Here is an 18,819-nt window from a genome sequence, read left to right on the forward strand (position 1 = left end):
CTCCCCACCCACCCCTTGCTGGCCGGCGTTGGTGGGCGTGGCTTGCACCGAGGGGCGGGACCAGCGTGGGTGCTGAGCCGGCGGGGATGACGTTAGTGCGTCGCCCGGCCGGGGTTGGTGGGCGTGGCTTCCTCCCCCCCACCCCTTGCTGGCCGGCGTTGGTGGGCGTGGCTTGCACCGAGGGGCGGGACCAGCGTGGGTGCTGAGCCGGCAGGGATGACGTCGCCGGCCGTCCCATGGTGCCGCGCGCGGCCCAGGAGGGGGCGGGGCCTCCGGGCGGCTGGCCACGTCCCCGGGCCACGTCGCCGCCGCCGCCATTTTGCCGGGGAGGAGCTGCCTCAGGTCGGGCTGTCGGACGGCGCCGCTCCGCTCCCTCTCACTCGCTCCCTCTCTCTCTCTCTCTCCCTCTCTCTCTCCTCTCTCGCACGGCCACGCTCGCTCGCCCGCCCGCCCGCCATGAACATCTTTCGGTTGACCGGCGACTTCTCGCACTTGGTGGCCATCATCATCCTGCTGCTGAAGATATGGAAGACGCGGTCGTGCGCCGGTAGGCTCGGTTTGCAGCTGGGAAGGGACGGCGGCGGCGGCACCGAGGCAAACGCGAGGGGAATTTGCCTTCCCGTTGTTAAACCTTTATTTGGTTTTCATTTACAAGTTGCATGTTAACCAAAAAAAATATCCGGGCGATGGACGCCGGCCGGTGGCCCACGGTAGGCCGGTTGCTTGGGTACCGGCCCGGCGCCGCAGGGTCCCCCCGTCCACCTCATTCCCCCTTGTGTCCAGGTGCTGGCCGCCTCATGGCACGGCTGCTGCGCCGCTCTTTTAGGACCCTGCAGCCTGTCCAGGGCTGCGGTCAGTTACCACTTCACTCACTCACTCACTCGCATCATCTCTCTGCGGCGTCTGTTGACACCCCGAACCATTGCTGCTGGGTTTCGGTTTGCAACCGCTTTGGACGCAGGGAGGTTCAATGAGTTTCTGGTTCTTTGCAAGTTTGCAAGGAGTGTGAATGTCCTAAAGGATGCTTTCATCTCATGCATAGAGCGTTTGTGGGGAATAACTAATGTTAGGGGATTGTTCCAAAGGCTCTTGTTTTATTTAATCCTGTTTTTTTTATTTCTGCACTTCACTCTTCTCTCCCCACCCACCGGGCCATTGTAGAGCCGTCAGTTTGACGGTCGTCCTCTGACGTGGCAGACGCTTGTAGGCATGGTGAGGGAGTTGTCTTCGTCTCTGCAAAAGATGAAGGAACTTCGAATGAGAACTGTTAACTTTGGGGGTGTGCTGTTTAGCATTTGGCACAAGTCAGTGTTGGTTTGGACATTGCGAGGAAAATGCAACAACGTTGCTTTGTTTGCAAATCTGCCCTTTGTTTCCCTACCATCTCTCGAACGCATGCGTGTAAATTGCAAACACTCGCTAAAATTCGCATTACTGAAATATAAACGATGCATAAATTTTAAGTGTTTGAACATTCTTTTGGACCACTCAAATTCTTGACGATGCCAAACCTTGCTGCTCATTGCACTTTTTCAGCTCTGTTACTTTTGTGTCTCTAAGTTAAAATGGGAAATAATCCCAACTAGAATTTCTGATTGGTATCTGGTAAACTGTCGATGTATAAACTGGAACTGTTGTAGTCCCCAAATCAAGATGTTCAGAAACTTCTATACAGGTACTTTATGTATGTGCTTGGGTAGGTTCACTTCCCTGGTGAAGAGCTTGGTTGGGCCTCTCCAAATGCAGACTATTGAAGTTTGATTAAAACTACAACTGTCAGTGCAATAAGCTGCTTATTTGACTGAAGCAGCCTGATCTATTGGCATAATGGTTTGTGGGGTTATTTGCAGCTAAGGGGATAGTGTCCCAGTCCTCAGTGATGGGAGGACTTGGTAAGTTGACCTAATGCCTGATCACCAGTGACATTCCATTGGACTCCAATGCACTAAGCCATGTTCAGTTTTGATTACTGAGTGAACTGCAGAATATTGTTTCTAATACATTCATTGATAAACAAATCACTTTTCCCTGAATTAACTCTGCTTACGTTATTTACTTGACCTTTCTTTCCTGACGGCTATTGCTCTTGGACATTAACAACAGGTTATGTTTGTCAAACGTGGCAAGGTTGTGTAGCTTGGCCTCTTTACATGTCTAGTCTTGTGATGGCAGTGCATTAGATATCCAAACCTTTGTCTTTAACCATATAATTTAAATAAGCATCTTAGTTGGTTTAACTAGTTCAAGCTGTGATACTAACTGATAGGATTTCGGTGACATGACAGAACTAATCCGTTTCATTTTCAAAAGTCACAGGATGGCCCACCAGATTCACATCAAAAGTGGCAGTGAAAGAGGTTGCAGTGATTGGGTTCTAAAGGCTTGGAAATGGCTTGTACATTTAAACTCCAAACTCTGATTTTTATGCAGATATTGTTTGCCTCATAAACATTTTAATGTCATGCTGCCCTTAGCTTCATTGTTTTCCCCACTGATTTTAATGCTGCATGTATTTGAAAGAACCTCTGTAGGATTTATAAAGGCTAACCAACCTTCAACTTGTATGCCCAAGTTAAGTGCTGTGTATCTGCCTTGTTCAAAAGCAAAGTAAAATCTAAAATAAAAACAAATGCTGGAAATACTCAGCCAATCAGGCAGCATATGTGGAGGGGAGCAGTTCTGACAAAAGGTCATTGATCTGAAACTGTTACTTTCTCTTTCATACCAGCTGTTTTTTGCCATGCTTTTGTATAAAGCATTTAGGCAAACAGATGTTTATCCCCTAAGTTTCCTCTCCATACTAGGTACTGATGCACAGATTAGTTATGTGAGTGAACAGTTGTAGTGCAATTTGAAGATACTACCAGCACCTTGCCAGTGACATTCCACATTTAATTAAGAATGATACTGTAGAAGTTGAACTAGCTGCCTTTTTAAGGGCTAGTAGTTTCCTGTTCCTCTTTGCATGGGACTTGAAGGTGAGGTACAGATCCTGGATAATGTTCAATGTTTTGACTGTATACTAAAGTGTCAAAAGGATGAATGTCTGGTGAAAGCAGTTCTTCATGATCCATGTTGTAGTATAAAGCATATCAAATGTTCACTCAGTCATTTTTGATTGATTTGTAGTTCTTTGGTGGACTTTAAAACTTCTCTGTGGCATTAGTACGACATTACACACCTACCTATGCTGTCCTTCAAGATGCACATCTGTCTGCTTAGGGCTTTGCAGCTCTTTTGCTTCAGTGACAACCTGCTAACTCAAAGCACTATCTATGCACCTGACTGCTTTAGCCAACAATATGCAAAGTAGAACAAGCCCAGGGGATTAACTGCTGATTAATTTCTTCCTGCTGAGTTCTTTGAACAACTCCTCTGCATGGGAAGAATTTCTTGTCCAATTAATTTCTCCTCTATGGAGGCCTATCCTGAATTTGAGACTAAAAGTTAGAGCAACTGCCATTTCTTAAACACAACTATTATAGTTTAGATTCATATTTGGGATTGGGATCAATACTCATCGGAGTTGACCCTAACCCTCCATTGCTAAATGTATATTAATACATTTATCAGTTAGCTGCAAGTGCTAAATTTTGCCTTGGCAAATAAAGAAAGGAGTGGATGCTGCCTTGTTAATGTTTCTTCTAATGGATATTCCCAGACTTGGAACTGCGTTGCTGGGGATTGTGACTGGCCTGAATTACAGATTCCTTCAAGAGTTCCCTGAAATTGCCATTTGATGTGATTTCTCCCACCTGGATCTTGTGTTTGTCCCTCTGAGCCCCACCAACTTCTCTCTCTGCCTCATTTTAAACCTGTCTGTGTCGTACCATTATCCCAGTTAGTTAATCATTTGGCTTGCAGTTGGGAAATGTAAACAAGGTATATTTTCACTGCACCATAAACTGCTTGAGCAGTCAGTCTTTGATGTTCTGCTTAGAAAGCTATAATGCAGAGGCACAGTTGTTTCCCACATGTTGTTTTAATTATTTTGTAATTGTCTGTACTAGTCAACTATATTAAACTAAAATTGTACATTTTTCCAAAATTAGAACATCTATTGCCCCTTATGAGAATTATCACCGTGTATCCAGTGTTCCCCAAATCATCTGGTGTAACGCAACCACTGTTAAACAGCACTTGAAAGACTCCTTATTAGACTCCATGTTGGACCTTGTGAAAGCAGGTGGAGCAGCTTCCTGCTACGTATACTTAAGTTTTGATGACGAGGCCCTTTGCACAGAAGCATAAGTGATTCCACCCAGTTCTACAAGGTGTGGTGCACGATGTATTGAGCTCTTAGTGTTGCTGTAGAACAGTCCACCTGTTGTGGAACTGCTTCCCTTGTTACTACCCTCCTACACACAGTCCCATGTTTCAGGTCCAACTTAGTCTGGTGTGGGGAGGTGAACTTCTGTGGTAGGTGTTTCAAATAGCAAAGATCAACAGGTCTAGGGAATGGGAAAATGGATCCCCAATTGGTTATGTCACTTAAATTTTTAGCAGAAGATTTTAGTTTTGGGGAACTTTGGGCTGGTTGGTAGATGTGCATTATTGAAGCATGGTATCAGTGATGTGATTTGTCATGTGCCATGTAAGAACATCAAAAGTAAGAGTTGGCCATGTGGCCCCTCTGTATTGTTCTGGCTTTCAATAGAATTGTAGTGATCCAGTGGTCCAGGTTCACTGTCTTGCCTGATGCTCATATTAGTCATCAGATTTCACTGTGGCAACTTTAGTTTAATAGTAATATCCAAGATGAGCTATCTCACTCCGTAGACCGGCGCATATTATCCAGGCTGATAGTTAAGCTAAAACTGAGGGCATTGATATGGCATTCTTGGAATGAGCTGTTAGAGTGAAACAGTCCCATGGTTAGAGCAAAGAGTGAGGAATTCTTCATGTTCTAGTCAACCACCTTCAATGAAACAGATTTCCCCCATTGTTACCTCCTTTCTCTTGTAGGAGCTGGATAGTTAGCTGCTGCAATTTTCCTACATTACAGTAGTAACAAAGCACCTCATTGATTCTGAAGCACTTTGTGATATTTTTGGGTAGTGAAATGTACTATATAAAATCTCACATTTTGTTTGGGGTTAGTTGTTTAATGGGAGAGTTTGACTTTGCTGGTTAAAATGTGCATGGTGGTTAATGATTCTCTCAGGTATTTGGGCATTTGCACCTTCCTGCAGTTAGTGGTTTCTTGAGGTGATGTGTTGACAAAATATATTCTGAATTTAGCTCATTTTGAGGGTGAACTGACGTTAACTTGTCAGCTTGCATTAGGTTTCCCTTTCCTAATCTCACTAACACTCATGGCTGAAAAACTAATTGAATGACTCTCCCCCCCCCCCCCCCCCCCCCCCGGAAGTATAGGGGGAAACTGCATGTAGCTAGGCCTTCAATCTGGTTGGGAGCAGTTAATGCATTTGTTGGTGTGTCTGTCTCCCTGTGCTTTCATTGCTTACTGTGGTCAAATCTGTTCAGCCCTTGCTTTGTTATCTCAATGGGGCACAACTTTTGCAGAAGAGGTTCAAAGCACTTCTGAAAGCAACTTGCCAATGTGGAAGTCTCGAACTTCCGGGGAGATCTTTGCCACGTTTATTCTGACTGCTCTGTTGAACTCTTTATGGAGTCCAGTGGCAGTGTGCCAACTTTCTGTAATTCCTGATTAATTGCACTGGTAAATCACTCTGCTGAATCTGTTAGTGAACAGGAGGATAGGCAAGTTCCAGGTAATTTACATCCATGTTTTTTAATAGATAAAATAATGCATTTCAGTGTTTTCTAGTGTTTTAACTTTAGACAAATTTAGAGGTTTTAAAATTTTGAATACTTTTCTATGTTTGAATGTCAGGGACACAGACATTCAAAGTCTGTAATGTTTTGACAACTGGTAACCTGGCTGTGTGACAGGATCAGCTGTCATAGCATTCCTAAGGGTGAGTCCTGCCGTTTACAGTGAGAGGGCCCCATGCTTCACAAAGAACCAGCCAATCAGGAGCTGCATTGAGTTGTTGCTGCAGGGTGGCTGAATGAGAACTTCCCATAGGCTGGGAGTTGTGGATCATTAGTCTAGCCATACTTTGGAAAGCCATGAAACCCATATACATTGACCATAGTTCCACTTCTAAGTGTTTAAATCTTTAACATGCCTTGCAGAGTCTGAAACTGAAGAATGACAGGTTTTGCAAACCCCAACCCAACTTGTTAGTTTACAGACAAAGTGCTGGAGATATTTAGACCTGTGGGGATTTAGCTTGGAAATTTTGGGAGGTGGGTGAAATGCCTTGGAGCTGTTTATGGTAGCCACCTTAGAGATCTGCTCGGGTATATAATTCCGATCCAACCATGGCCAATCTGAACCCACCTGTACTTATTTTCCTTTCTTACCTGAACGTGTCACACACAGTTGGGCCCTGACTGCCATATTTTACAGTGAAACCAATATATTGAGAAGTAGGAAGCTATTCCTGTGCTCCCTGCACTGTCCTGGTTTGCAGTGAATTTTCCGATTCTACAACACTGAACCATTTGGTTAATTGTTTCTGCATCAGTTGAAAGAGCCCTTCAGTCAAATTTCACCTTCAAGTGCTGGATCCATAGTCCTGCAGGTCATGGCTCTTCAAGTACACATCCAGGCACAGTTTGAATGTTGTCTCCTCCACCCTTTCAATGATCTCCAGTCCTCACCACCCTCCAGGTGAAAGTGTTTTTCCTCATCTCCCTATAAACACTCTACCAATTACTTTAAAACTATACCCCTTGGTTTTTGACCCAACTTCTAAGGGAAGTGAAGACACGAGACTGCAGATGCTGGAATCTGGAGGAACTCAGCATGTCGGGCAGCATCTATGGAGGGAAATGGACAGTCGACATTTTGGGCTGAGACCTTTCATCTGGAAATAGTCCAGATGAAGGGAAATGAGTTGTTCCTATTTACTCTTTCTGAGCTCATTGTAATTTTATGCACCTTGTACAAATCTCTCTGCAGCATCCTTTGTTCTGAAGAATGAGACCCCAGCCTCTGTAATCTTTCCTCGTAAAGCTACAATTTTCCAATCCCAGCAGCATCTTCATGGATCTCCTTTCCAGCCTCATGTAATTGCACCTTTTCTACAATGGAGTGACAGAACTCCATGCAGTACTTGAGCTGCAGCCTAACTAATATTGTACCAGGTCAACCTTCCTTTTGTATTGTGTGGTAAATAAAAGATTGTTTCCCTTATGCCTTTATAACACTTCATTGACCTGCCTTGCTATCTTTAAGGATTTGTGAATATGCCAAAGTCCCTCTGTTCCTCCATACCACTTGATCTCTGCCCATTCATTTCACATTCCCTTGCCTGCTTTCACTTCTCCAAATGTATTATATCAGAATTAAATTCTATTTTTCACTTTTCTGGCCAACTGACCAGACTATAAATATCTTCCTGCAGTCTAAAGCTCCTCACTGTCAACCACATAACCATTTTTTGATTCATCTGCAAACTTTATCATGCCCCCTGCATTAAGGTCTAAATCAATAATATACATAGGCGGGATAGAAGTACTGCACACCAAACCCCCTCTATTCCCACTGGTAGCAGCCTTCCAGTCACACAAACACCCACCAACAATGACCTTGCCACGTTAGATCCAATTTGCCACTCTGCCTTCGATCCCATGGGTCTTTACTCTTTGGACTAGCCTGCCAAGTGGGACCTTGTCAAAAGTCCATCAAATGCACTACCCTCATCAACCCTCCTGTTGACCCCCTCAAAGAATTCAGTCATGTTTGCCAGACATGTCCTTCCCTTAACAAATGCATGCTAACTGTCCTTAATTAATCTGTCTTTCTAATGAAAGTCAACACTGTATCTCAGACTGAATTCGAATAATTTGTCCACTGCCAAAGTTGTTTTGTATTCCTGCATCCCCTTTAAGCAATGCAATATTAGTAGCCCGCCTGTCTTCCAGCACTAGACCAGAGAGGTTTTAAAAATTGTCATCAGAGCTTCTGCAATTTAACAGTCTGATGTATATTTCGTCCGGGCCTTGTCATTTTCAAGGATGAGAAATACCTTTCCCTCTGTTTGCCCCATCAATGGCTTGCACTCAGTTTACCTTACCAGCATCATAGTGAAACTCATTAAGAACCTTGCCCAGACTTCCTGCCTCCACATACAGGTTACCACTTAAATAATTCTATCACATCCCACAATACTGACTCTTAATGCATTTATTTATAGATCTGGCTCAAGCCCAAGGACTTGCAATTTTTTTGGTACCTAACACCCATACTTGGGTTAAGCCAAGTTAAGACCTGGCTCCAAGTCATGCTGTAAACCTTATGCTAAAGTTAGAGTGTAAATGTAACTTTATTACAATTTAATCTTCACTTTTCAAAGCTGGACACTTGTATTCCTTCATCCATTAGAGATTAAACACTAAAGTACATTTGAGAGTTTTTCTGGTCCCATATGTATGAGACTGCAGTATTAAGCAATTCTGTCCAGCTGCAGGGACATGAAGGAAGCCCATTTATGTGTGACAGCAAGTAATTTTTTTGTGTAAATCTGTCCTCTTCACTGCTATTTTTACAAAGGTCAGTCAAGCAAGTATCAAAATGGCTATAACACCTGTTGCAGTACATTATATCTATCTAGAGTTAACTGCTTTCCAATGGTATCTAGTCATTGCCTGACAAATATCTTGGAGTTGTATTGTTCCACTCACAGCTCCTTAGATTAGCCAGCTTTTGTGCAAAGTACAAGTTTCTTGAGTTTTGGATCCTGGGTGTTTACACGATAGCTGTTAAAATTTTTGGGTATTTACATTCCAGTGAGTTAATGGGTGCTGCTGAACTGGTTCTCAGACAAGCTGAACAATCTTTTGCTTCACCTGGTCAAGTTCTACTAATTTTGAATTCAGGTTAAGCTTGCATAATTTTTTAAAGCTCGTCTATCACTAATGCATTTGTGATTTGTCTTGGCTATATTTCCCCTGCTTTTGCTTACCTTCCAGAGATTGAGCATGGGGTTTACTTGGCAAGGTATCCAAAGCACCTGATACCTGGAACTGGGTCAGCAGAGGGCAGTATCCCTGGGAGGGTAGGGAGGCAAAAGTGGCACTTTGGCCACTGGAGTGTGCGGAGGAATTTAAACTTGGCTGCTTTTGGAGACTCATTTAAGCGCACACGTTCTCCTTGTACAATGATTATTGGAGGAGAGTTGCCCTTGCCTCCATCTGACTCCTCACCCCCCTCCTCCAGCCCTTGTTGTTCTGTACACCTATTCCAGTAACATAACTTTCCTGGTCAAAAGCATATTCTTGGAGCATTTTAAACTGGTGTTATTGACCCACTAGTGATAATGATGGCCCACGTACAGAAAATGGTGCGTTGTCTTATTTCTGTTGTGTTTGTATGCAAGTTCTAGGTATGTGCTCTAATTTAGTACTTTTGGGGGGTAGGGAGAGTGGATGGCATGTTGGTGTTTTACTCTGATTTTCTACACCCACTCCAGCTTCCAATATCACTTTTTACCTGCTAGCTGAATTTGAGACTCTAAAATGGTGAACTGAACTTAGTCTGTGTTGGATTGCTAAGCAACACTGCTACTAATGCCTGATGCTGCCTTTTAACTTGATTTGCAATCCACTAATGGTTTAGTCTTGGGTTTCAATGCAAGCTATTGCTGAGTTCCCAATTATTCAATCATCAGTTTCCTCAAGTAGCAATGTTAGAGCCTTTATCTTTTGGTATATAAAGGTTTATAAATACCCTTTACCTGAAGAATAAACTTTTGTAGTGAGTTGTGAGCAAATGCTCTGGAAGCAGAACTTGTTTTAAAATAACTCTTTGGTTATCCTGGGAATTCTTCCATTATGCGTTGTGTTGAAACTAACTAATTTGTGGCATTTTCATTTTATCTCAACGTCTTGTACTCTGAACCACAGAATGATTTAGGTTTACAAGTGTATGCCAAAACCTGTAATCTCTGTTCCTGCCTTAATGCAAACATGTCAAACCAATGCTCTTGGAACTGTGTGCAGTTGGCAGAATTCTGTGCATGCACGTGTTTCAGCTGTGCTGCCACCAATCCACTTCTAATTGAAAGGAGACCACAATCTCTCAGATGATTGTACAAAGGGTCTGCTGCTGATGTTAAGTTGGCAGTTCAGCTGAGTGGTATTTCAACCTTTAACTTATGAAGCAGGATTGTACAATAGTCCACTGTTGTTACTTTAGTGTGGTAACCTCATGACCAGCATAAAAATGGATGGCCATTGCTGTTATGTTTTCTTTCAGAGGAAAAAAATGTCAACCCTGCTTTTGGATTAATATGAAAGCGAAACAATATGAAGATTCTGGGAACATGAAATGAACAGCTTGGTAACACTCACTGGTCAGCTGTGAAGCTAGAAACATGGTTTAACTACTTTGTGATTTCCAGCATTTTGAGTTTATTTCAGATTAATTTGTCGATTCCTTTTCTATGCATTTGCTGAATGTTTCCACAGATTGGTGGCCAAAAAAGTTCAGTAATAAGGAGCAGCATTGCATCAAATGCAGAGCAGGGTTATTCACATCGGGAATTGATTGTAGAAATGGAAACTGGAGGGTTTGGATACAATAAATTTACTGAAATTACTAGAGTTTTTAGAAGCAGGAAGCCAGGCATTGGGAGTAGAGCTGATTTTATTGTCATGGTCAGGTACAGGTACAATGGAAAAACTTGCAGCAGCATCACGTGTGTGTAGGTTCAGACAATACACCAAACATAACTTATACCAGACAGTGAAGAAAGACTTTTTTTTTTGCACTAATGTCTTGTTTTTCACTATCAGTCATAAGGTCTGTATAGTGCCAAATAGATTGAGGGGCGACACATTGGTGCAGCTAACAGAGCTGTTCCCTCAGTTCCAGCGACCCAGATTCAATGCTGACTGTGTGGAATTTGCACATTCTCTCTGTCACCATGTGGGTTTCCTCCAAGTGCTTTGCTTACTGGATGGATTAGATGCAGGAAGCATGTTCCTGATGGCTGGGGAATCCAGGGCCAGAGGGGAGCCATTTAAGACCAAGATGAGATTTCTTCTCATAGTCAAGACTGGAGTTTCTTGACAACACAAAATATCTGAAGCCAAATCATTAAATATATCCTTTTTGAATATTTTTCTGGGGACGAGAGATCAGGGGATATGGGGAGAAAGTTGGAGAAGTTACTGAATGCAGATGATCAGACAACATATTGAATGGTGTAGCAGGCTTGAAGGGCCAAATAGCCTTTTTTTTCCTACAAAAAGATTGGATTATAAGGAGTGCTTAAGTGTATTCTCACTGAAGAGTGAAGGTTGTAATGGAATATGATTGATCATAGGATTCTTAATCTCGGTGATGTAACTTGTGAAGAACTAATCCACCTTTTTCAAAACAGAACTTGGTTTATTCTCCAATACAAAATAAAATCCAGGGTGCAGAAGCAATATTTCTGTGAGTAGATGGTGTACTTGCAGTGAAAACCATAAAGCAGTACTGTTTCATTCACTTAAATAGTTGATGAAGCTATGACCTGTGATTGTAGCTTGGGGGCTGTCAGGTGATCTTGGACCTGTTGTTCCTAAAGCTTCCACTAGGGGTTTCATGTCTGGCTCTGCTGTGGTTTAATTATTTGCTGTGATTGGTCAGCAGCTACATTACTGTATTTTTACAACTTTGTTGTTAGATGAATTAAATAGACTTTGGTCTTTGCTCATCTAACAATCACCATGGTCCTGCCCTTCACTATAAGCAGTTGTCACTAGATTAGCTGACAAACTTGTCATTAAGAATCACCATTTATGCTCTTCAAGTAACCATGGTGAACATTAACCCGTGTGCATTAAGTTAGTCTTTGAGGTAAAACTCGGATATGCCATTTGAATATTTTTGGAGTGCCTGTCCTGTTTAAAGTTGCTGTGTTTCTTGTTTTGTAGGAATCTCTGGGAAGAGTCAGATTCTGTTTGCTTTGGTCTTTGTCACTCGATACTTGGATCTGTTCACCATTTTTATCTCCTTCTACAACAGCTGCATGAAGGTAAATTTCAGACCGTGGCCACAGTATCTCCTGGAGCACTGAAGTGTGGTGGAGCAAAGCTCCTTTACCTTTCCAGCACAGTCACAACGTAGAAAACTTGCCCTGATGCTACCTGTTCAAAGTAAAAGCAGGTTAAATTCTATACAGCCATTTACTGCCCAATATGTCCGCTCTCACTCAGTGACGGAAGGTGTCAACAGTGCTATTAAATGGCACTTGCTTTCCCATACCCCACTCACTGGCCAGCTTTGGTTTCAATAGACTCCAGCCCTCATCACAATCTTGGTTCAAACGTGGCTGCATTTGACAAGGTGGGCAGTTGTGGCGTCAGGGGCTCTGGTAAAAGCTCTGTTCTGCATCCCACATCTTCACCCCTCTCGGAGAAGAAACCTCATCTCAGTCTTAAGTGGCTTTCCCTGGTCCTGGACTCCCTGTCTGTCAGCTCTGTTGGAACTGATTTCATAGGCATTGAGAGATAAAATACCAGTGGTTGGAGTCACACCTCAGACACGGGAAGATGGTTGTATTTGAACCTTGGAGCAAATAGCAGAGTTCCTTAGGCAATGTTGTAGGCTCAATTATCTTCTGTTGTTTCATTATATCATAGTCAGATGGGGATATTTTCTGGTTGTAAAATGCCTGCGTGCAACAACATCTGGGCACAGCCCGATAAGTGATGAATAACATCTGTGACAGATGATGGCCATATCCAACAGGTTAGCCTCCTCCCCTGGATATTTAATGGTACTTACCATCTCTCTGGGCCCCCACTATTGATTACTTAACGTCACCGTTGACAAGAAACTCGTCCAAGCACCCCCCGCACACGTTGTGGCGTTTACTGCAGATCAGAGGCTGGATATCCTGTGGTAAGTGACTCACTTCCTCCCACCTCAGCCTTTTCACCAGTTGCCACCTTCAGGAGTGTGATGAAATGCTCTCCATGTGCCTAGATGACTGCAGCTCCCACACAAGGAGCTCAACACCAGCGCACAGTGTTCCATTTGATTAGTAACCTATCCAACTTAAACGTTGCCATCTGGTTGGACACTATTTGCATGGAAACATCCTGTTGTTTCTACAACATTTTTTGAATCTAAATCTAGAACTCTATACCCCACAACACTGGAAGCATCTTCAGAAGGACTGCAGTAGTTCAAAAAGGACTTGACATTATGTTCTCAGTGGCACTTAAGGATGCCCACTAAATGCATATCTTGCTAATGGGCTCATAAACTGAAAAGTTAATAAAAAAAAAAATTTCCTCTTCATCTTCCCCACCTTTCTCCCCTCCCACTAAAGAACCAAACCAATTGTTTCAAAGATGATTGTATTAAATCTGCTTTATAACATCTGTGGCTGCACTGCACTTTCTGAATTATTTTTAAGGTTCTGTGTAAGCAAATATAAGCTTCCATGATCACTGCTAGTCTTCGTGGACCAGGATTTTTATCCATCTGCTGAACCATGGTGAATTTATTTGTTTTTACAGATCATCTACATTGCTTGTTCCTTTGCCACAGTGTACATGATCTACTTCAAGTTTAAGGCTACATATGATGGAAACCATGACACATTCCGGGTGGAATTCCTGGTTGTCCCTGTTGGTGGATTGTCTTTCCTGGTCAATCATGACTTCTCTCCAATGGAGGTAAACTATTTCACTTGAATTCAGATTTGTAAACTGTTTCTAAAGATACTTCTGCAAACTTTTTAACTAAATTTGATTGGATTAAGTTGCTTAGTCTTCCTTGATGCCCCAGTAATATACCCAACTGAGAAGCTGACAGGGCTTTCCACAGGAAGTACCTCAGAAGAAAACTCATTAAAAGACTTCCTCCGCAGTAAGCATTTAGCCTTCAGAATCTCCTTATGATGTGGCCCGTAGAGTGGTGCAGAGGAACAAGTATTGGTTTATTATTGTCACTTGTACTGAGGTACATTGAAAAACTTGTCTTGCACACTGATCATACGGGTCAAATCATTACAGGACACTAACTTGCATTGTGTATCGAAGTTGCTGCTCTGAGTGCGATGATCAAGAGTCTCCTCTGTCCTAATGCTTGATCCGCCAACAGTATGTGGGATGGACTAGAGGAGGGGATGGTATAACCTGATGAAAGGAAGCCAGCTGATCTGACCTGTAGGTGATTTTAATCCCACAATATGTAGTTGATTCACAACTGCCCTCCATAGCAGCCAGAAAATCCTTAAAAGTTAAGTCAAACCTCCACAGAACAGAGCTCTCGCCACCAGCTTCAAAGGCAATTAAGGATGGACAATAGAAATCTACCTTTGCTGAAGAACACTGTTTGGATTGTCAAGACTGATACTTCAATGTTGACTCCAAATGATGAATTTATGGTAACGGACCTCCGACATCTGGGGTGTTAGTTCAGTAATATACTGTGCCCTTTGTCCTGTTACAGGTTGGGAATTGTGTAAGCTGAAAATTAACCTGTTAATTCTAACAGTACAAAGGACTCTCAGCCCTGTGTGTTTGGCCACTTCTATCCCAACGGTCTCCAAGTAAAGTATAGTTTACAGAGTTTCATTAAAGCCTCAGAATTATTTTGCCAGAAATGTTAATATTTTTGCCCTCTGTTTATCCCAGTGTGAACCTGCTCTTCAGTTACTCAGGTACGGTTGGGCAAGTGAGATTACCAAGCTGGTTGGGAAGGTGACTAACTACACCAAGGTTTGGAGGGAGGTTTCAGTGAAGACTCATGAGGTTGCTATGCATTGCAGGATGGAATGCAAATAACATTAATTAAAGTGAATTGGTGCTGCAGTCTTTGTTGTTAGTATTAAAATGTGAAACTTGATTAAGCCAAAGCAGTTTGTCAGCAAACTGTACACCTTCTGTTTATTTAGAAAATACTTAGCCTGAATGAGTCTGAAGTCCGATCAAAACTTTTCTCTCCCAGATTCTGTGGACATTCTCAATCTATTTGGAATCGGTTGCAATCCTGCCACAGCTCTTCATGATCAGTAAGACCGGTGAAGCAGAAACCATCACCACTCATTACCTCTTCTTCCTTGGCATGTATCGTGCCCTGTACCTTATCAACTGGATCTGGCGCTATTACTTTGAGGGGTTCTTTGACCTCATTGCTATTGTGGCAGGAGTGGTTCAGACCATCCTCTACTGCGACTTTTTCTATTTGTATGTTACAAAAGGTGAGTTCTTGAAGGGTGTGGGTTTTTTTCTGCATTAGAAATACAGAATCTTTTCTAGAAATTTAAGAATAAATTTTGGGAACCCCAGTCTACTTTGGTATTTTATTGTCACTTGTACTGAGGTACAGTGAAAAACTTGTCTTGCATACTAATTTGTACAGATCAATTCATTGAGGTAGTACAGGGTTAAAAACAATAACAGAATAGAGAGTAAAGTGTCACAGCTACAGGGAAGTGCAGTGCAGGTAGACAATAAGGTGCAAGGTCACAACAAGGTAGATTGAGGTCAAGAATCCACCTCATCAGCTAAGGGAACCGTTCAGTTGTCATCACAGTGGGATAGAAGCTGTCTCTGAGCCTGGTGGTATGTGCCCTCAGGCTCCTGTATCTTCTGCCTGAGGGGAGAAGAGAGAATGATCCCCTAATGAGTTCAAAAGTGTAAAGCATCCCCTGATGTACATCTCTGCGATTTGTATTGTGTGCTCTGGTATTTAAACTATCAGATGATGCCAATCAGACAACTACTAATACTGATCTATTAGTAGTTGTACTCAAAAGGCGGTCTTTAGCCACCAAGGATTACGAGAAGTGTGGCATTGTACATTTCATACCCTAGCAGAGAAAATAAACATCAAGGGGTTATTTTGCAAATTGCTACCATTTTACATATTTTGCAAAAAAAAACCACATTAACCAGAAAGATTTTAGATTGACGGCTGAGTTTAGTGTGGTAGTGACAAATGGAGCTGAAGCAACTCTATTGGCATTGTGTAGTTATTTCCCCATAGTTGTAAAAGCTTCCTTGGTATTGGGTGCCAATTTCAGTGGGTTAAGATGCTGATTTAGAGAGTGAATTGCCTAACTTTTTCAGTCTGGTTTAAGATCCACTTCAGCTGACATTCTATTGAGGCTTAGGATTTCTTGTATCATAGAACAGTACAGCACAACACAGGCCCTTCAGCCCACAATGTTGTGGCGACCTTTAAACCTCCTAAGACTATCTAACCCCTTCCTCCCACATATCCCTCTATTTTAAATTCCTCCATATGCTTATCTAGTAATGTCTTGAATCTGACCAATGTACCTGCCTCCACCACCGCCCCAGGCAGCGCATTCCATGCCCCAACCACACTCTGGGTAAAAAACCTTCCTCTGATATCTCCCTTGAACTTCCCACCCATTACTTTAAAGCCATGCCCTCTTGTATTGAGCATTGGTGCCCTGGGAAAGAGGCGCTGGCTGTTCAATCTATCTATTCCTCTTAATATTTTGTACACCTCTATCGTGTCTCCTCTCATCCTCCTCTCCAAAGAGTAAAGCCCTAGCTCCCTTAGTCTCTCCTCATAATGCATACTCTCTAAACCAGGCAGCATCCTGGTAAATCTCCTCTGCACCCTTTCCAACGCTTCCACATCCTTCCTACAATGAGGCGACCAGAACTGGACACAGTACTCTTAAGTGTGGTCTAACCAGCATTGGACAAGATTTTAAGCAAGAGCTGGTTCATGATATTAATTCTTGGCACTATTTGGAAGAAGCATGCCTTGTACCTCCGTCAGTGTGTGAATGTGCTGGGTGCTTTATGATTGCTCATTTCTTTTTCACATTAAAGTAGTTAATTTCATGTAGGAGGCTTTGGATTATTTGAGGCGACTTGCAAGTACAAGGTCAAGGTTTAAAAATTTCCATTAAATAAACCTCAGCCTTTATAATGACTTTTTCTTTCTCTCCATATTCCTTTAGTTCTGAAAGGAAAGAAGCTGAGTTTGCCAGCTTAAGTGCCAAAGATCGTCAGAACTTCTGTCGTTGGTCGTCTCCACACAAAGGAAGCATTACCACAAAAACCAAGAGCGTAAGATGCCTAAAACAGAGAGCAGGGGCGTACACTGAGTAGTATTTGAAGTTAATGTTAGCAGCTGATCTGTCGTATAATGGACCACAAACTTCAGTTTTCTGTTTTATGCATCTTGCCTTTTTTATTACAATGTAAAAATATATTTTCTACAAAAATATATGCTGAAAGGATGAATTACTTGCAGTGGTTTAAAACAAAATCTTACAGTCTTGGATAGGAAATGCACCACATGTTTCTAGCTGAGCTGTTTACAAGGATTAAGTGCAAATTGTTTGAAAGAAATTTGGAAATGACTGACCCAGTTAATTTACTTTGTAACGCAACATCTGACGGACAAAACCGGTCTGTAATTTTCCAACCACTTGCTGTATTTATTTGAATTTGCCAAATTTTTTTTTGAAACTCGTTGATTCTGTCCCCAGCTGCCACCTTTTGCTTCAACCTACCATTCAAAACACTAGAATTGTCTCGAGGCTGATGTAATGAATTCTACCCTAGTCATCTGTCTGACAAGGTTTCCTTTATTCAATCAGTGGTTAAACCACCTTCAGATGGAATGCATATGTTCTGTCATTTGGCATATGTTCACATGTGAACATGGAACATGAATAAAGATCATAAAAACCTAACTACATTAGATGTGCATATTACTGATTGGAAAGTGGTTTGGACAGTATAATGGTTTAAGTATTCATGGGACCATAAGGCTTTGAGTTTGATCTTGGGGGGTTTTACTTTGTTGAACAAATCACCTAGAATCGTTGACCTCGACAACCACTCTTATTACTTTTGAAACATTGAGAGGTTTATCTTGTAGTTTTTTTTACACTGAGCTGTTGCATGATATCTTGTGATACTGCCCAATAAACATTTTATGAAAAACTTTCCCTTGTTGTGTTCTGACACATTTGTCTACTTTTCAGTGTTGCTATCAAAGTAGGAAGCTACCAGAAGAATGTTTGCTTTAAATTAGCAGTATTTTTCCGACTGAAACTTCCCTTCCATTCCTTCCCTGCCCCTGCATCTTCTCTGCAGTGTACACCGGGGAGGCTGGAAGTATTTGAGTCCCTTGAAATATTTTACATCCTATCCTCAAAGTACCACTGATGTTGCAAAATGGCTTTAACGTAGCAACATATTGTACACTTTTGAATCAATCAATAAAAGACACAAAATAAAAGTAATGGCTCCTAGATTGAAAACATGGACTTTTAACTTTTTATCATTTACTTTAGTTTTTGGAATAGTCACTTTTCCCCATGTTTGGGCTTCCTTTGCAGTGTCCATTCACAAACTCTAGATGGTGATAGAAAGCAGTCACATGCCCGAGTACAAATATTGACTAAGCAACTCTCAGTTTTTGATTCTCCATTTTGTGACCTTGTTTGAATGGATTTTTCAGTAAATTCCCCAAGAGTTTTATCACGTGCAGATTGCACAGTGTGAAGTGTTGTTTCCTCAGCCTCCATGTGGTTCTGTCCTTAATGTCTGATGCCTCTCGCTAGGGAGATGTGCTGCATTTTTGCTTATCCATTCAAATGAACGATTGGCCCAGATGTGGTTTCAAGTAGTACCTTGCCAGTTTTTTCTATAGTTACAGATTTTAACTCTGGCATTCATGGACATTTAAGAATGTGGTCGCTTGCAGCAATTTTCTTTGTAACATAAATGGGAGTTGGTCATTATTTTAGTCTCACAGTGTACCAAACTGTGTATTAATCCTTT

General features: G+C 42.1%; 1 protein-coding gene across 1 annotated transcript; it reads left to right on the forward strand.

The window, feature by feature from the left end:
* The first annotated feature begins 227 nt into the window (after window positions 1–227).
* Window positions 228–17,980, forward strand: kdelr2b (KDEL endoplasmic reticulum protein retention receptor 2b). Its single transcript, XM_052022529.1, has 5 exons — window positions 228–547; window positions 11,959–12,059; window positions 13,552–13,710; window positions 14,987–15,239; window positions 16,983–17,980. The coding sequence occupies exons 1-5, from the start codon at window positions 457–459 to the stop codon at window positions 17,015–17,017; spliced, it is 639 nt and encodes a 212-aa protein (XP_051878489.1). The 5' UTR covers window positions 228–456; the 3' UTR covers window positions 17,018–17,980.
* Window positions 17,981–18,819: the final 839 nt, after the last annotated feature.

The sequence above is a fragment of the Pristis pectinata genome, chromosome 8 (genome assembly GCF_009764475.1).
Source record: "Pristis pectinata isolate sPriPec2 chromosome 8, sPriPec2.1.pri, whole genome shotgun sequence".
Classification (NCBI taxonomy): Eukaryota; Metazoa; Chordata; class Chondrichthyes; order Rhinopristiformes; family Pristidae; genus Pristis; species Pristis pectinata.

Coding starts and splice junctions, on each gene's coding strand:
- kdelr2b (XM_052022529.1), top strand. CDS start 457: ATGAACATCTTTCGGTTGACCGGCGACTTCTCGCACTTGGTGGCCATC. Junction 12,060..13,551: donor TCTACAACAGCTGCATGAAG/GTAAATTTCAGA, acceptor TTGTTTTTACAG/ATCATCTACATTGCTTGTTC. Junction 15,240..16,982: donor CTATTTGTATGTTACAAAAG/GTGAGTTCTTGA, acceptor ATATTCCTTTAG/TTCTGAAAGGAAAGAAGCTG.